The sequence below is a fragment of the Pagrus pagrus genome (genome assembly GCF_965226575.1).
Source record: "Pagrus pagrus genome assembly, chromosome: 13".
Lineage (NCBI taxonomy): Eukaryota > Metazoa > Chordata > Actinopteri > Spariformes > Sparidae > Pagrus > Pagrus pagrus.
Window position 1 is genome coordinate 10530908 of NC_140197.1, and position 16147 is coordinate 10547054.

The 16147-nt window shown below is 41.1% G+C and overlaps 2 protein-coding genes across 5 annotated transcripts in view; both read right to left on the reverse strand.

The window, feature by feature from the left end:
* Positions 1-2405: 2405 nt before the first annotated feature.
* misp3 (MISP family member 3) lies at positions 2406-10092 on the reverse strand. 2 transcript variants are annotated; one of them, XM_084371256.1, is made up of 4 exons: positions 9982-10092; positions 5554-8046; positions 3130-3215; positions 2406-2729 (listed from the first exon to the last, which is right to left on the reverse strand). In XM_084371256.1, the coding sequence occupies exons 2-4, from the start codon at positions 7997-7999 to the stop codon at positions 2631-2633; spliced, it is 2631 nt and encodes an 876-aa protein (XP_084227382.1). In that variant the 5' UTR covers positions 8000-8046; positions 9982-10092; the 3' UTR covers positions 2406-2630. The 2 variants fall into 2 exon arrangements, with proteins under 2 accessions (XP_084227382.1, XP_084227381.1); XM_084371255.1 differs by having other exon boundaries at positions 2406-2732.
* A 193-nt stretch (positions 10093-10285) lies between these two features.
* The window catches only part of LOC311268147 (uncharacterized protein), a 33947-nt gene continuing 28085 nt past the window's right edge, over positions 10286-16147 (reverse strand). For all 3 annotated transcript variants that reach the window (XM_084371596.1, XM_084371597.1, XM_084371598.1), the window contains 3 exons: positions 15244-15268; positions 13347-13427; positions 10286-12571 (listed from right to left, as the gene is read on the reverse strand). In XM_084371596.1, the coding sequence (XP_084227722.1) occupies positions 11715-12571; positions 13347-13427; positions 15244-15268 (963 nt within the window). In that variant the 3' untranslated portion in view covers positions 10286-11714. The remainder of the gene's footprint in view (positions 12572-13346; positions 13428-15243; positions 15269-16147) is intronic.

Here is a 16147-nt window from a genome sequence, read left to right on the forward strand (position 1 = left end):
TGAACTCAGGGCAGGGTGGAAAACAATAATAGCACTGAGTGGAGAGTACCGTCTTCATTTAGCCCCCTGTCAGTGTATTGTTGGGCCTATTTTCTCATTTCTTGGTCAGCTGTCGACCTTTTTTAGTTTTTTTTCTGACTGGAAGCTTGCATAGTAAGGCTGCCAAAAGTTGGGGCTGAATGAAGCAATTAAAATGAGTATTTTTCTCAGAAATGTGGAAACATTATGTGTCCCTGAGAATCCACCCTCAACAGATTTGTTTCTTCCCCACGGACTGAGTTTTTTCCACTCCTGTTCTGCCTCAGTGTGTTTGTCAGAAAGAGTGTCCAGTGCTGGTGATTCAAGAGCGGTTTGAAAAAGATAACATGCTTGTGAGATTCATCTCATTGACGTGTTGTTTGTGTTGTTACCAGAGCAGAGATTGTTTCTTTTATGAAGAACACCCAGCCTTAATGGAGCTCTGTACATGACAGCCCTCATGAATGACTCAGAGTGTGAGCCAAACATCTGAAGAAATGACCACCCACGTGCTATTGCTGAAAATGACGCAGATGTTCTCTTAAGCAACTTTTATCTTCATCTCAATGCACAAAGAATTGATAATAAATGTAGCTGGTGGCTGTGGTTCTGTGAAGTAAGTGACTCATCACTGGAGAAATTACAAAGGTTACGTAACTGCTGTACAATTTTATCAGCATATGTTTCCTTCCTGCTTATGAGGTGACTTCTAGGTATTGTTGCTAATCCTTAACAGCAATTTGAACGAATCTTAATATATGTGTCTGGATGAAGTGATGTTACGTTACAGGTTTGTGTCAAAAGATCTAGGCTTTACTGTCCTGTTGAAAATATGTTTATATTTATTTTTTCTTCATTTTATTCATGAAAACTTCAAGTCTATTTATTCAGCCGTTTACATGACGCTTCAAATACTTACATACTTTGGTTGAAAAGGGACTCTAATGGTCAGGATTCAGGATCATGTCATAAGACAAGTTGTCCCTCCAACACTCTCTTGATTATTAAGGCTATACCGCCCTCTTCTGGTACATGATGCAAAATCTCCACGTCCACACTGGAGAGATCATTTGTTTGAGTTATAATGTTTACATACGAGGAAGTATTTAACAAAGCATTGAATTTCCTCTGTATGGAAAACAATCTGAAGAATCAAATGTAGCTTTTTTCATGATCACCAGCAAGCCTTTTTAATGAGATCATTAGTATTACCTAGATTTGTAACATATTCATTATTGTCTCCTCTTTGAGCCAGTTGTTTAAATAAAACCTGCAGAAACATGCAAAGTTAAAGGGGGAAAGTCTCTTTGGTTCACTCACAACTCACTGAAATCCGAGACATGGGGTTATCCAGTTGTCCAGTCCATTAGAGATTCAGCCATATCAATTCGAGGATGGATTCAAATAAAGCAAGACACCAACAGGACATGTGAGCTCGTGAAAAATTCCATCAGAGCAATTTAAAACTTAAGGCAACTCTGACATTTTGGATCTGTATTAGAGATGTTTAAGGAAGCCATCTTAGAATGTCCTAACATCTGAAACCTTGGCCTGGCCTGCTGCTTGTGGGTTGGTGAGAAGTGCAGCCAATTAACACGGGGATATGTGAGCCAGGAAGGGCAGAGCGAAAGTCCATCCTCTGTTGGCAGAGTCGCCGGGGCCAACAGATGGTACTTACACTGAGGCTAAGCAGATTGCTTCTGTCAGTGGAGAATTAGAAACCAAACTCTCTCTAGTAGCCATGATCTCCGGTCAAGCAGGGGAGTTTTACTGATGGCTTCATATACCATCGACTTCTTTAATTTAAGCATGACACAATCTAGTCTTTGTAGTAATCAAAACAGGCTTTTCAGCTGCCACTTTGATTGACAATAAGTTAGTGATTGACCTCTAGATTATATTTTTCATCTAGCCTGTGGAAAGTATACTGTAGCGCTCTTTCTACCATCACCAATAACCATTAGGCAGTTAACTTGTCTTTACTTGTCTTGAGATTATTTTTTAGGTTGACCAGCATCCTACATTCCCAATATTTCAATCTGAAAGTTCCTTTCACTACTCAATCCCTGCCCACTAGTCACCCATGCCTTTCAAACTCAACACTTGGTTTGTAACACAGACCTGACCTTTATGTGTAAAATCAGTGGAGTGCCCCTTTAATATCTCAACTGTGATTTCTGAAAGTACATGTGTGTGGTACAAAAACGATAGAAAATTGTGATATTCACTGTGGAAATCATTTGCAGGCCATAATTCTCTAAAGTGATTAATAACCCCAAGCGAAAGATTAAAATAAATAGCAGTGGGAACTCAGATTGTTGAACAGCAGTAGGTTTGGTTTACATTACCTGGCTGATAGAGACTGAAAGAGAAAAAAGAGACTGATCAAAGCCATACTTTTGCTTTATTTACGTGCTGATACAGCTAATGTTTAAAGATATCAAAAAAAGGTATATTTGACACGGATACAAAGCAGAGTTAGAAGAGCCAGAAAGCATGTACGATTGAACTACCTCCAGGATTTTGATTATAGTGATTAATCTTGCACTTGTGTAGCTTTAGCATGGCAGATTATTCTATTTAAAGTGTTGAAGACATCGGGATGGAAAATATCAGTTCTTTTCCTTTGAAGGCTGCCCGTTGACCAGGCCGGCCTCCCAGCGCTGCCACAGAGGAGCCTTCTGTCTTCCAGCTCTGTGAACTTTGGACTCCTGCTGTGAGATAAGACAGAGCAAATAGCGGGATTTAGAGTGGGAGATTAGCTGCCTATTCTTGAGTTTGAGATCAATTTCAGAACCACTTGTACTAATCCAAGCTTTTGTCAAACAAATACTATTGCTAATTATTCAAATCTAATGTCCTTTTTCAGCATTTTAGGATCCAGTCATGCAGGGAGATACCCCATGATACAGAAAGCCACATGTACAGGACCATATTTGAAACTCATTTCTACATGACTTTTCTTCCTAATATTGCTAACCTCACCTTTAGTAGGCCTTCATAACAGTGCTTTCAAAACAATTCAAAGCAATGATAATCCTGTAGTGTTTCCTTCACACTATGTTCTTGCCAGCTATTTAAGCTATTTAGTAATTACACCTGACACATCACCTGTGCCTGTTCAGGTTTCGCCTGGTCTTTTTTGGAGGGTGGCGGCCAAACCCGTTCCAGTTTCCCCCTGGACAGTCGTCTGTCATCTTGAAGCACAGGAAGAAGAAAGGAGCAGGTTAATATGAAGGGATTTGATTTCAAGCAGCAGTTAAACCATTAAAGGCACTGACCCAAAGTGTTGTGTTATGACAACCTGGGAATGAGACTCGACAATCGCCTACTGCACCTTTAAACCACTGAGGATTTCCCAAATTTAACAAGACTGAACCTTGTTTGTTTGTCTGCCCTAATGTATGCAGCAAACCATAGCAGATCGGGCTAACTAGTTTACAACCCACAGTAGTAATAGCGGGAGCACTGCTTCCAAGGCCAGCCGAATTTCATGTGACATTACTTTGTGGGTTTTCAGATCATCTGTCTTTATTTCTTCATTGTGTGGAAGCTGTGTAGGCTGATGCTAGCGGCAGAGGTTAGTCCTCATCATAAATCCTTGCTCGTGTACGTACAAGATAAGATAAATGAGCGTGGAAAAAATGCTCACGTCAGCCTCCGACTTGTAGGCTTGTTATGAGTTGGAGAATCGATGATCATCTCCCACTTAATGATAAGAACTGCAGAAAGGTCAGCAAACTGTCTGCAGAATGGACACAAATGCTCCACTGCTAAGAGTTACTTCAAAATAAAAACCAATATGAACACTAATAGGCCTACAGTAAATTCTGGTAAAGCTTTACTCTGCTTTTATCTGGTTTCAACTGCCACAAACACAACACAAGTAGCTAATTTAGACAGGCTATTTGTTGTTTGTTGTTTATTAGATTAGCACTCAGGCTAACCACCACCTGGGACATGTAGCTCTTACTTTATGATATCATGTATGTAGCCAATTTCTCAGTCAGTTTGTAACATCAAAAAGTAAGCCGGAGAAAGAGTTTTCAAATGAGAAACCTGTTTTGTCAACTGAAATCAAGGAACTATAGTTTTGAAAATTAAACTTGAAGATATCACAAGGTTATACAGTCTCAGACAGTACAGGATTGTGTCAAGGCTGGTTAGGATAACACACTACAGCTTATTTGACCTTAAGTCATTTCCTTCAGTTTTGCCAAGTCCCAGACATATTATATTAATGTCACATGTAGCTTCATCATCTTCACCTTGAGTCAACCTACACATCATTATCCAGCCGCTGTGGCTGAAAATATTAAAATGGTGCTACATGATGACACACTCCCTGGCTGGATATGCTGTTTTGTCAGGTCCCCCAAGCTGTCCTGCTGTGCATGTGGGCAATAACAGCAGACATGAATAAAACATGCACTCAAGCTACTGTACATACTTTCAACAAGACATATCAACTGTCTGAAGTAATCTGTATTTACACAACACTATGACAGAACCAGAACTGCCCATGGCTCAAGCTGCGCTGCAGATAGTAGTCTTCATGTTGTCACTCAGCCCGCTGGCATCAGCTGACTCAGATCAGGGCGCTGCCAGAGTGATGTGCCCTTAACCGTCTGTGACAGGGCTGACACTAAGTTGTCGATAAGATTCCTTAGATAACACTATGTGACGGTAATGTAGAGAGGCATTCATTAAAGTGCTCAGACTGACTGTCAGAAGGCTGGGATGTGCAATGAATAAAGATCTAAATGACTCCCATCAGACATACTAGTATCTGATGCATCTCAACAACCTGATGGAAATAATCCATAAATATTTTAATATTTTCTACTCATGGTTTCTCAACATTGTCGGTAATATTCATCCAAATGATCAAATTAGGTTTCACTGAAATGTTCTTAATTTGGGAATTAAGAATAATGAATGTACAAATTAATGCAAATTCACCTCTGTGGTGCATAGAGTCACTCACAGAATACAAATACTCTGGAGGATCAAGTTTTCTGATCATCCACTAAAGTAAAAGTAGCAATGCAACAATGAAAAACACTCCCTTACAAGTGAAAGTCAGACATTCATAAAATAGGAAAAGTGCAAAGGTATCAAAAGTAAAAGTACAGTTATCCAAAATAATGGCCCCTTTGAGTGTTATTTTACAGATTCAAGGGGTAAGAAGTGCGCAAGTGACATTTTTGAGCGAAAATGAGTGATATATATCTAATGAAACTTCTTAATGAGATCTTGCTTCTACAAAAGAGGCACATGTGAATTCTAATTGAATCCAGGGTTAATAATGAATAACCAAAACACTAAACACTATAAACTTTTTGGGGCTCAAAATGACAAACAATAATAATAATAATAATAATATAATGTTTTTAAACATTTCAAAATATTGTTCTTTAAATATATTGTCATCCATGTATTTAAATATTCAAGACTGAATTTAATAAACAAAGTCAGGACAAAGTGTGGTCACCTTTGATACTCTTGATACTCACAGACACCGTGCAGACTAACCTTGTTCATGCGCTGATTTGAATCGTGACTTTTCTCCGTCTTCACTGTTCTGCCTGTTCTCTCCGTACAGAGTGCTTCTCTGTCTGCGCAGCTCCTCTTCTCTTTCTTTGGCCTCTCGGATGTCTTTCTCTACCTCGGGCTGTCGAGCCAGGGCTGGTCGCAGCTTGTAGAAGGGGTTTTGTTTGATGATGGGAGATCCTTGTATTGCGCTCACTTGCCTCGTTTCCATCTCAGACGCATCAGCGCTTATGGAGTCCATGCTTCTGTGCAGGCGCATATGCTTGTCATGTTTGGGGTAGGGGAATAAACGTGTTTTGTCTCGAGGACCACCGGTTGGGCTCTTTGATCTTAAGTCTTCATGGATTTTAACTGCCTCAGAGGTTGATTTGTACAGCCTGAGGGAATGTGTTCTGGAAACGGGGTGACTTTTGAGTGAGAACATCTCCAGGCTACGTGTGCGCTCTAACACAGATGGGTAAACGTGACCTTTCCTCAGTAAGGTAGGGGATCTCCGGTACCTTGTTGGACCCTCTGGGTTATCCTGCTGGAAAGCCTCAAACAGCAGTTTTGTCTCCTTTAATTGGCGGACTTCCCCTTTGCTGTACCCCCCTGGGATCTTCCCCTGGTTGACCAGCACCAGTTCTCTCTGAATCTCCTGGCTTATCTCCTTCTGCATCTTCTGCTCGGAGAACTGCCAGTCGCTGCGCTGACCTGGGCTGACTGTGGTGGCAGTCGGCTCAAGAGAAATATTGGTCTTAAAGGGAATCTCAAGCACATCTGGATCATCTGCAAGGTTGAAGAGACCACCGGCTCTCTGAAGGTTCTGCTTCTCCTGTGCTGCCTCATGGATCTGCTGGTCAATGGAGGTCTCAGAGGTTGAGAGCTGGTGACAGGTGGATGGAAAAGGAATTTCGGCGGAATACGCTTCATGGGTGTCATCAGAGTCACCTGCCTCTGTTCTGGCAGTCGTGTCATGCTCAGGCTGTACAGGCATTGCTGACGAGGACACCCTGGCTTTCGTTTCAGCATCTTTGTTCTCATTCTTTTCATTGTTTTCCCTCTCCCATTCTCCCGTTAGGTTCATCTTTCCTCCCTCATCGTCAACAGTGTGAGATCTACTCTCTCCCTTCTTATCTCCAACTCTCAGATCCCCTTCTGTTTCTGTCAGATCATCTTCTTCAGCCCCAAGTACACCTCTTTCTTGGACAAGCTGATGGGAGTTTTGAGGGCTCTCCGGTGTACATTCGTCCTGTCGTAGCTGCAGTTGTTGCAGACGCTGAAGAAGTTGCTCTCCTTGTTGGATTTCAATACTTATACTCCTGCGTCCATCTCCCTGCTCTCCTTTTGTAACCGTCTCTTCAGTGCCTTCAAAGATTGGGAGCTGGGGCACTTGTGTTTCTCCACTCTCCCTCCTCGCCCAGTTGTACTTTGTGAGGTTATAGTCCAAAGATCTGGTGTCAACATACTCTTCATTCTCTGTTGGGATCTCTGGTACCTGTGGTTGACTGGTTGTTGCCTCCATCTTGGTTGGGTTGTGTTTACAGAGTTCTTGTGGCCCGCAGGACTCAAAATCTTCATCTCTCACACTGCGATTAGTCATTGTTGGGTCATTTGTCTCTTCACTGTCGATGTTTTGTGTAGTTGGTTTTGAATCTATCTCAGCAAGACCAAAAATGTGTCCGGACGTTGTTTCGTCTTCTTCGTTGTCAAAATGCATCTCATTTACCAAGTTTTCATCAATGCTTGAGGGTTCCTGTTTTGGATATTTGTCTTTCTCTGCTTCACTTTCCCTCAAGTTTTCCTGTCCTCCACTTGCACTAACCTCTGGTTCCTCACTTGATTCCTGCTCTCCTGGATGGTGTCCTCCAGATGGATCATAACATGATTCCACCAGACTACCTGTGCCCTCCATGGCTGTCTGGTTTTGATCCTTTGGTAGAGTGGAGTCCTTGTCTTTGGACAGAGATAAGGTGTCCACAGACTCCTCAGAAGTCTGCACTGTACTTGCTTTCACTTCATCCGCCTTGTTGTATGCTGCCATTAACTGCTCCTCACCATGCCAGTCTAAGCCACTTGGATTACCTTTAGCAACGCCACAGATTACCTCTGTGGCGTCAGATGCCCCATTTGCAAGGGTCACACTTGGATTAGTCGCAATTGCGTCTGTGCTGCCCTCTGCTGGCAGCAGAGGAGCCATGGAGCATGGAGGCGGCGGTGGGACGAAGACTGCATCTGCGCCCTCATCATCCATCACACCGTAGTACCTTCTGATGAGTGCAGGGGCAGGGGGCGTGAATTGGGTGTCATCTTGGGGCTTCTCACCACAGGGTACCGATGGGCTGTCTGTGTGGTCTGCCACAGGGTTTGAATCTGTCTTCATCTCCAGACCACCATCATCCTTGGACACCAGACCTTGAGGGTTGGGTCTGGGATCTCTTGTTTCCATGGTTACAAGCCTTTGAAGCAATTTAAGGGTGTTTCTTCTTTATTTCCCTTTAAGAGAAATGTGAGAAAGTGACACTAAAATCCTTTATTCATTTACTTTTACAAAACAGAATAAGCTCGTTTGGATAAAGACTATTGCCTAGTCTAGCTATGAGCAAGATATGTTAATCATGTATTTGCAGTGTGACTGCTACAGGGCATAGCCGACACCTGCGAGGGGCTCCCATGGTGAAAATGAATTGATGGGCCCCCGTTAACTCCATTGTTAATCTCATTGTCTCTGCAGTGTGTATCAGTTTTCTGTGCCGTAATACTATCTTGCCCCAGGTTGGCTGTGATAACCTGATTCCAAATTAATTTAGGAATATAAACACACAACCTGACGGCAAGTAGTGATCGAGAGCAATGTTTGGTATTTGTTCTCATTCGCATACAGGAGGAAGCACATGCGTACCAAGGGGCGTACATGTTAAATATTCGTGCCTATGGTTTCACAGTATTTCGCTGAACTACATGTGGTCGAAACTTGTATGCAAGAAACGCACCAATGTGCCGACAAAGGCATCAAGGAAGAAAACTGCAGGCAAGCAAACTTTAAGAAAAATCGTCTTTTGTAAACGTTTATGAGGCTAGAAATGTGTTTAGCATGTATATTAGGCCTTAAGGATACACTCAATGTGTTTAAGTGGGTAATTACTAACAGAAATTTTGTTATTTTATAAACAAACTTCAAAGGGCACTTAAGGCCCTTATCATGTCTGTTACATTACCACAAACCAGTTAACACACAGTAAGCCTATCGAGCTTCCAGGGCCCTCTGAGACTGCAGCCCCAGGACATTTGCTGTCTGTGCCCTGTTGGTAATCCAGCCTTGCTACAGTGCCTTCAGAAGGGTGTGAACCGTGCAGATCTTTCTCTCAGCTTTGATGTTTAATTATCAGTATCTTTTAAGAAGCTAAATCTTAAACCCTTCTGCCTGAAGTCATTGCAACAATAGTAATTAGGATGTATTTTTTTTTAAAAAGCCCTGAAATGATCAAAAGCTACATCACTTTCTACTACTTTTTTTTTTGCAGCAGGGCATACAGTGTTGTTCTGTGTTGTTTGGGTGACTTTTCTCCCCCCATGCTGTGACCTAGCACAGCCAATTATGCTGACAAAGGGAAAGAGTAATCGGCTTTGCTCTGTCTGTTTTGGCCTGCACACTATGTACAGTATTTGAAAGCCTGGTCGGCCAGAGACTCTCATCATCTCGCCGGTTCGCCTGCTGAGAATTATGATTTTCTATCATTGTGTCTGGTATAACAGACATTAACTCATCCAGCTAATGCCTGTTATCCATGAGCCACATTGACTTGAACTGTCAACTGGACATGTGTTGTGTATTTACACTGATGATGCTGAGGGCACACTGCAGCACCATTGGATGCTTTTTAGAGATAGTGTATTCTCCTTAATATTGATTTAGCTTTAGCGTTATCTTGTTCCTTGAGTTGCAGGTTTAAATCTATCAGTCTATATTCACACCTGTATTTAGGGGCTTAATGCCAGTCACACTGTATTTCAGGATTACCAACAGCAGCACCGTAGTGTATATGAAGCTCAAGCAACAGGAGATATTAATGCGCCTTAATGAGCTTAACCTGTTTATTCCATCCTCCTTTCAAGAGACATTTTCTCCGCTGTTGTTATGAAGGTTCTTAAAGATTACTTTAAATGCTATTCAAACACTTTGTCACACTACTTAACTGACACTGTGCATGCAGTTTCATGATTCTATTATTCATTATTTGGTCACAGATGTGATATTGACTATTTATGCTGTAGTTTACACGTACTTATTGTGTAATTCTTATCAATAACTACACATAAGCTTTTATCTTGCTATGACCAGATGAAGCTTTACTATTTCCTGGCACTCAATCAGGATGAGAAAAGCAAAGGCCAGCACATAATGTAGAAATTATAAAGGAAGAGACTCACCTGACTGTAACGCTGCAGTCATCTTCAGTGCGTGATAGTACCGACCTCAATGGAAATATGAATGATCCAGCTGAGCTACTTAGCACCTGTACCTTCCTGTCCTCTGTGTCACGTGAGCAAACAAAATCCTCCTCTTTGAGAAGCAGAATGCTGTTCAAATGAGCCACAGCAGCATTGTTGTGATTCAAGTGTATCTATATGTTTATATTATTGTGCAACATAGAGATGTGGAACGTCTGCATATAAGTGTTTTGTTTTGCATTTATGTAAAACTGTGAGTAAACTCTAAAGAACTCAGACACAATTAACAAAGTAATTCTAAACTGTTTTATGAACAATATTCCAGTTAAAATCCACAATTAATCCATTTTATACCAAATTACAGTGATAGAAATAATGAAACACTTCAGCAGATATTTTTGATCATCCACAGTCTTTTCTCACATGTTATATGGAAGTAGCTCTCAAACTCGGGTGCGGGGCAAGTGAAAAATATGTGGTGAAAATAAGTTGAATGAACAGGATTTATGCAGGGAAAATAAACAATGGTCAGCACAAAAGCATCAGGAAACTCTTACAGCACTAAAATTATTTTTTAATTGTTGCTTCCCCTATGATTGTTAATGATTGATAAAACTGGGAGGCGTGAGCTTTATTCGTCTTCTAAAGGGAGGCCTGATAGAAAAGGTGTGAGAACAACTGTTCTATAGTAATATAACTGTAAAATGATATCAAAATATTCTATATATGGAAATCAAATGTAATTGCATTTCCCTGTACTATTTTCTAAATGCAGTTTCAAAGCTTTTCCCACAATGCCAGGAGTATAATTCTGGTGGAGACATACCAAATCCTGTTACTTTAAACTATGTTTCGAGTCTAAAATACTCAAAAAGTTTGACATTTTGAGAAATACCTTAAATGAGGAGATCAATATCACTCACGTCATATGTACCAGTTTATTTCTTTGCGCTAAGCTACCTGAGAATGGCATCAGTTTTCTCATCTAACCCTCAGCGAAACAACAATTAGGGTATTTCCCAAAATGTCGAACTATTAGTGTAAGGATTTTGACCCTAAAACACATCTTGAAGGCTTAAGAAACTATTCTGACAATAAACCCCCCCAATTTTTTGTGTCTCAGTGGTAGTTACAGCCTTGAGTAGCAGTGGCTAAGAAAGTAAAAAAAAGTATCAAAGGCTGTTAAAACTATGACAAATTTCCTACTTTTTCTAATTAACATTTAATTACCCCAATAAATCATCCCATGGTTACTGATTACTAATATTTTTTTCCCAAAGCTATAAAATCTGCATATTCTGCTCTTTGGCAAACGATGTTAAATATATTGAACATCTTTCGCTGATGAAGCACAGAAAAAAATCTGAAGGCAGAGAGACATTTAATGATGAGAAGTGTCTGCGTGCCTGCAGGAGGGCATGTTGAAGTTCTCAGCTTTGTCCACCAGAGGGAGGAAGTGGATTTTTATAGTCCCTCAGAGCTGCTGTCAGTCCACAGCTATAAAAGACCCACGATATAAAGCATGTCTCTCTCTTTGGCAAAGTGAAGTGAAAGGTTGGATGCTCAAAGCCAAAACCAATGTAATTAGATGATACCAGATGGTGGTACATTCTCTTTTACTACTCATTAAGGCAGCAGTGCAGCATATAGTGTCTAATGGAAGGCACAAATATTAAAAATGATAGGCTTCAGGCTAATGAGGGAATCTCTTCTTACATGACAGAGCAGCACTGACAAGTCTTGCGCTTGGAAGTGCCTCCTCCTTCTGCTATACTGGGTAAAGATGAATTATGCAGCCCCTTATCACCCTCCTCTCCCTGCACTTTAACTCCTGCGGCCCCATTTCCTTCCAGGGGAACGTCCTGAAACACTTGGGGTTGGGACTCTTTCCCTGCCTGAGGCATAGCAGACATTTCAGGGCCAATGACATGTTCTTCTCCCTCCTCGGTGATAATCACTCGTTCCGCAGTGAGCATGCCCTCGAGGTCCTCTTGGCCTTGGTCGGTTGTAGAATCAGCGTATCCCAGGAACACAAGAGTAACAGGGCCGTCCTCCAGGCTTTGATCCTCCACGTGATCTACTTCTCCTGCAATGTCTCTAACCACCATGATGCTTCCGTCCTCTTTTCTCTCCTCCCTTCTTCCCATGCTTGCAGCACAGTCCTCCATCCCCAGCTCAGCTTCCAAGGCGTAGCTTCTAGAGCTGTCTGAAAGCGTATTATCCTCCGCTGACATGGCATGACGGGTAGAAAAAGACAGGACTTCTCCCTCTGGGACTCTGCTGGCTCCTACATTCTCTATCTTTGTCTCTGCCTTATGTGGCGTCACTGTGACCTCATCCAGCAGCACTTTCATCCCGACCCCATCAATGACGTTCAAGATCTGCCCGAGCTCTTCAGTTGAGGGTTGACCTCCAACCCCACCGACGGTGTGGATACTTTTCCTGCCATCGTCGAAGATGGCGGTAGCCATTGGAGCACCAGCCGGTGAGGACACGGGGGCTACTGACCTGATGACGGTGGCACCTGTCCTGGGGTCTCTCTCGACTTGCACTGCCAGTGTTCCCATGACTGTAATAAAGGAGACAGAACAGACTTTAAATCTAGATGATAAAATTAAGAGGGAATACAACTCTAAAGGTTATATTACAGATAAATATTAAAATTCTCTGCAGTTGAAGTCAAGTTCTTGTTTTTATCTAATCAAACTTTCTTAAATGTATCATAGGCATGGGTTTAATTAAGAGGTGAGAGGTAAAAAGGTTAATTCCAGGTCAGGATCAGAGCTCTGTGTATCTAATGTGAGCCTGCACCATAGACAATATATAGAGACACGATCCACAACTGCAGCAGCTCTTTGCTCTACACAGCCATCCAGCGGGCATAAAGAATTAACGAACAGAAATAATAAAGTGGGCTAAATATAACGTTGTTTCCCAGGCCGCTCACCTCAGTGCCATCGTTAAGTTGAACCCCGAGGGCAGAGCCATATTAAATAAAGGGGTCATCATTTGCAAGAGGAGAGGAGACTAGACAGATAACTGATGATATTCTGATGTTATGTAGCCGAAATGTCTTATATTTATCATATTCCACAGTAAGACATTTGGCGTCTGTTACACCACTGCTAGGTCACATAGTCACAAAGAGCTGTAGTTAGACAGAACCTTTATAAACTCATCAAACTCATCATGTGACAGTTATTAGAGCTAAACCACACTTACTCAACCAAATTTTAAGCCAAAAGTACTGAACACATGACCACAGTATCCTTAATCTGGTAATTACACCATGGTCAATACTGAGCATCCTTTGACAGTTACAACAGTCTCCTCTAGAGCCTCACCTGATCGCCCATCTTGTCTACTCTCATGAAACATCCTTTGTGCCATTTGTATGGAGAAGTGATCCTCAGTCTGTTTATTCACTGAAAAAGAAAACATACATTGTTGTTACATTTGTATACCATATTTGCTTAGAAATCAGTATCCTTGGTGTTTGTTTTGATTTGTGTAATAATTTGCTGAACATTTTAATTACCAAATAGAAGAAATTCAAGTCTAGCTACCTTACTCCATGATTCTGTATGTGTTAGTTGAACTACTGACTATGTGTTGTGATTCAAAGCACAGAGTAATGAAGTGTTGAGTGTACAGGACCAGCCGTTCCTGTGAGTTTTGACAGTCTGATTATTTGCTATTATCACAACTGAACCCATGAAACAGAGACAGCTAATGATAGCTAGGCTGTCTCCTTTGTTATAATGTGAGGCGAACACATAGAAGGTGTAGAAGGTGCCAACTGATGACACTTTCTAAGGTTGAGCTACATTTCTATCTTCCACTTTCCGATTGGAATACAAATGTAATGTACAATGAGTCCTCTCAAATGGATCAACACTTGTAGGACTACTGACCTTATGTGCAAGGGAAGTGCTCTGATGCCATTAATTTGACTTTTTTAAACTCTAAATTAAATATTAGTTAAATATTTGGGTGAAAAGATACATTAGATTCCAGATCAACAAAGCAACAAAAACAAAATAATTTTTCACCTGCTTTTCTGATTATTTGTGAAGAGTGCAAATAATGTAAGTAACTTAATAACATACATCATCATATTGAGAGGGTGGAATCAGAAGTTTTCACTGTAGAAACAGCTACATTACAGTTAGCCAGCTGAGCTAGTTGTGTGCCAACGCTGAATATAATTTTGCCAAAGATAGTCTTTCTTTAATCTGATGTGGTATCAGCCCTCATAAATGTGAACGTTTGTTGCCAACTTTGAGAAATGTACAGCAGGCTGCGTGAACCCTTCAGGATCAATACTTATTTGTATTTACTGCAGCCGGCAATAGCAACTGGAAGGTTAAGAGACGAAATCAGAATACTAAAAGATGAGCAGGCCGCAATGTCAATACAGAGCAGTGTTACCTGCTAACAACACTGGCTCCTAAACGTCTGATAAACACTGCCAGGGGAAACGCCTTCACGGAGGCCAAAACCTTAGACACTGTTTCCACAAACATGTCAAATTTTCTGTGAAAAAAACAAACATTTGCTCAATAGCTGCACTATCGTCATAATTTCCTTATGCAAAAAGTGAGGAGAATTAAAATTTCAGCCTATTGTTTTTAATTTTCTGTTAAGCTTTCAAATTAAAGAGTGAAGCAAAGCTTTAGGAGGATTTAAGATGCTAATACGACTTCAGAATGAATCCCAATTTCAACCCAACATTTTTTGAATGAAGTCTGGAGGGAAGAAATTCATTAGTACGCTCAATTTATTAAAATATTCAACTGCGTTGCAATGTTTAACTTTAGTTCTGGCCTGCGGGCCACATCCAGCCCAGAAACAACCTCTGAGTGACCCATAAATCTGATATTTAACTCAATATGTCAACTACATATATAGTGTCTATGTCTCAGGCACACATTTCAGATCGGCTGAAAAGTGTTGGGATAAATATTTTGCTCTCTTGGTGTTCTTGTCCAGCAGAGTGAATCATGCAGGCAGAATGTAAGTAATGTTGTAACAGTCAAAGTAGAGCTGTTTCTCAGCCGCGGCTCCATTCTGTCACCCTGATTTCGATGACTATTCTCCATGCAAAGACTTAGTTATGGTAAATTATCGTCTGTCAAGAGAGAAAAGATTCTCGGCAGGCACAGTCATGAGTGTGACAATGAGGGGATGGAAGCTGATGGTAAGCTGATGACGACGATTACAGCCCAGCTGACTCCTTACCTTGTGCGTCCTCGTCAGTGCCAGCCTGCGGGCGAAGAAAAGAGACAATTCTAAGTGCTCTCCATGGTCGGACACTTTAAACAGACACTGAGTCTGCAACTTTAAACACATGCCTCCACTCCCCTTTCTGGAGCCCTGCCCTACTTGTGCCCTGCCATAAATATTTCACAGACATCTTTAGAAGTGTTGAACCGAGCTGAGTCCCATCATGTTAAGAGATGCTGAGGTTATTTTGCCTAACAACAATTTCAGTCCTGCTGTTGGTTGCCAGTGTTAGACCGAGCTAAATGTGGGCTGTACAGTTAAGCCAAACATTTGGTTGTGTAGAGTGCAAAGTTCATGTGCTGCCATATGATGCATTTTCTTGGTGTAAGAAAAACATACAACATATGATAAATACAGGCTAATCTTCATGTATTAAACAATAAATCCAGGTTGACTTTAGGTTACTATGGAAAGAATCTAAGAGAAACAAATTTATAAATGTATGATTTTCCCAAAAGAGAACATTTGTTTCATTCCTCATCATATTCCGCGTAAAGCTGTGGTTTGATTTACTCATGCAGCGCTAAATCCTTACGTCGTAGCACTGTTCTCAATGTTTTATTCATGATACATAATTGGAGGCACTCACATCCCAGCTGTACAGGCTAGTAGATTATTTTGTGTTTGTTGTACTATTTATTTATTTAACGCTCAACTGCCTGGGATGTGGCAAGAGACCAAACTGAATATCATTGTCATCCTCTGACCTCTATTTCATATTCATAAAATAAATGAGATTTTAAAAAATTCAGCCTTTAAAGAGACTTTTAGCTAAAGGGGGGCTTGGTGTTGTTGTTTATTTACTCAGTGCCATTACAGCAGCTCGAAACATAAAACATTTTGGGGCTATTTATTTATG

Excerpts from the sequence above, each read along its gene's own strand:
- misp3 (XM_084371255.1), bottom strand. The coding sequence starts at position 7,999 with ATGGAAACAAGAGATCCCAGACCCAACCCTCAAGGTCTGGTGTCCAAG. Across the intron at positions 3,216-5,553 it reads CAAATCAGCGCATGAACAAG|ATGACAGACGACTGTCCAGG; the intron begins GTTAGTCTGCAC and ends CTGTGCTTCAAG. Across the intron at positions 2,733-3,129 it reads CGAAACCTGAACAGGCACAG|CAGGAGTCCAAAGTTCACAG; the intron begins GTGATGTGTCAG and ends CTTATCTCACAG.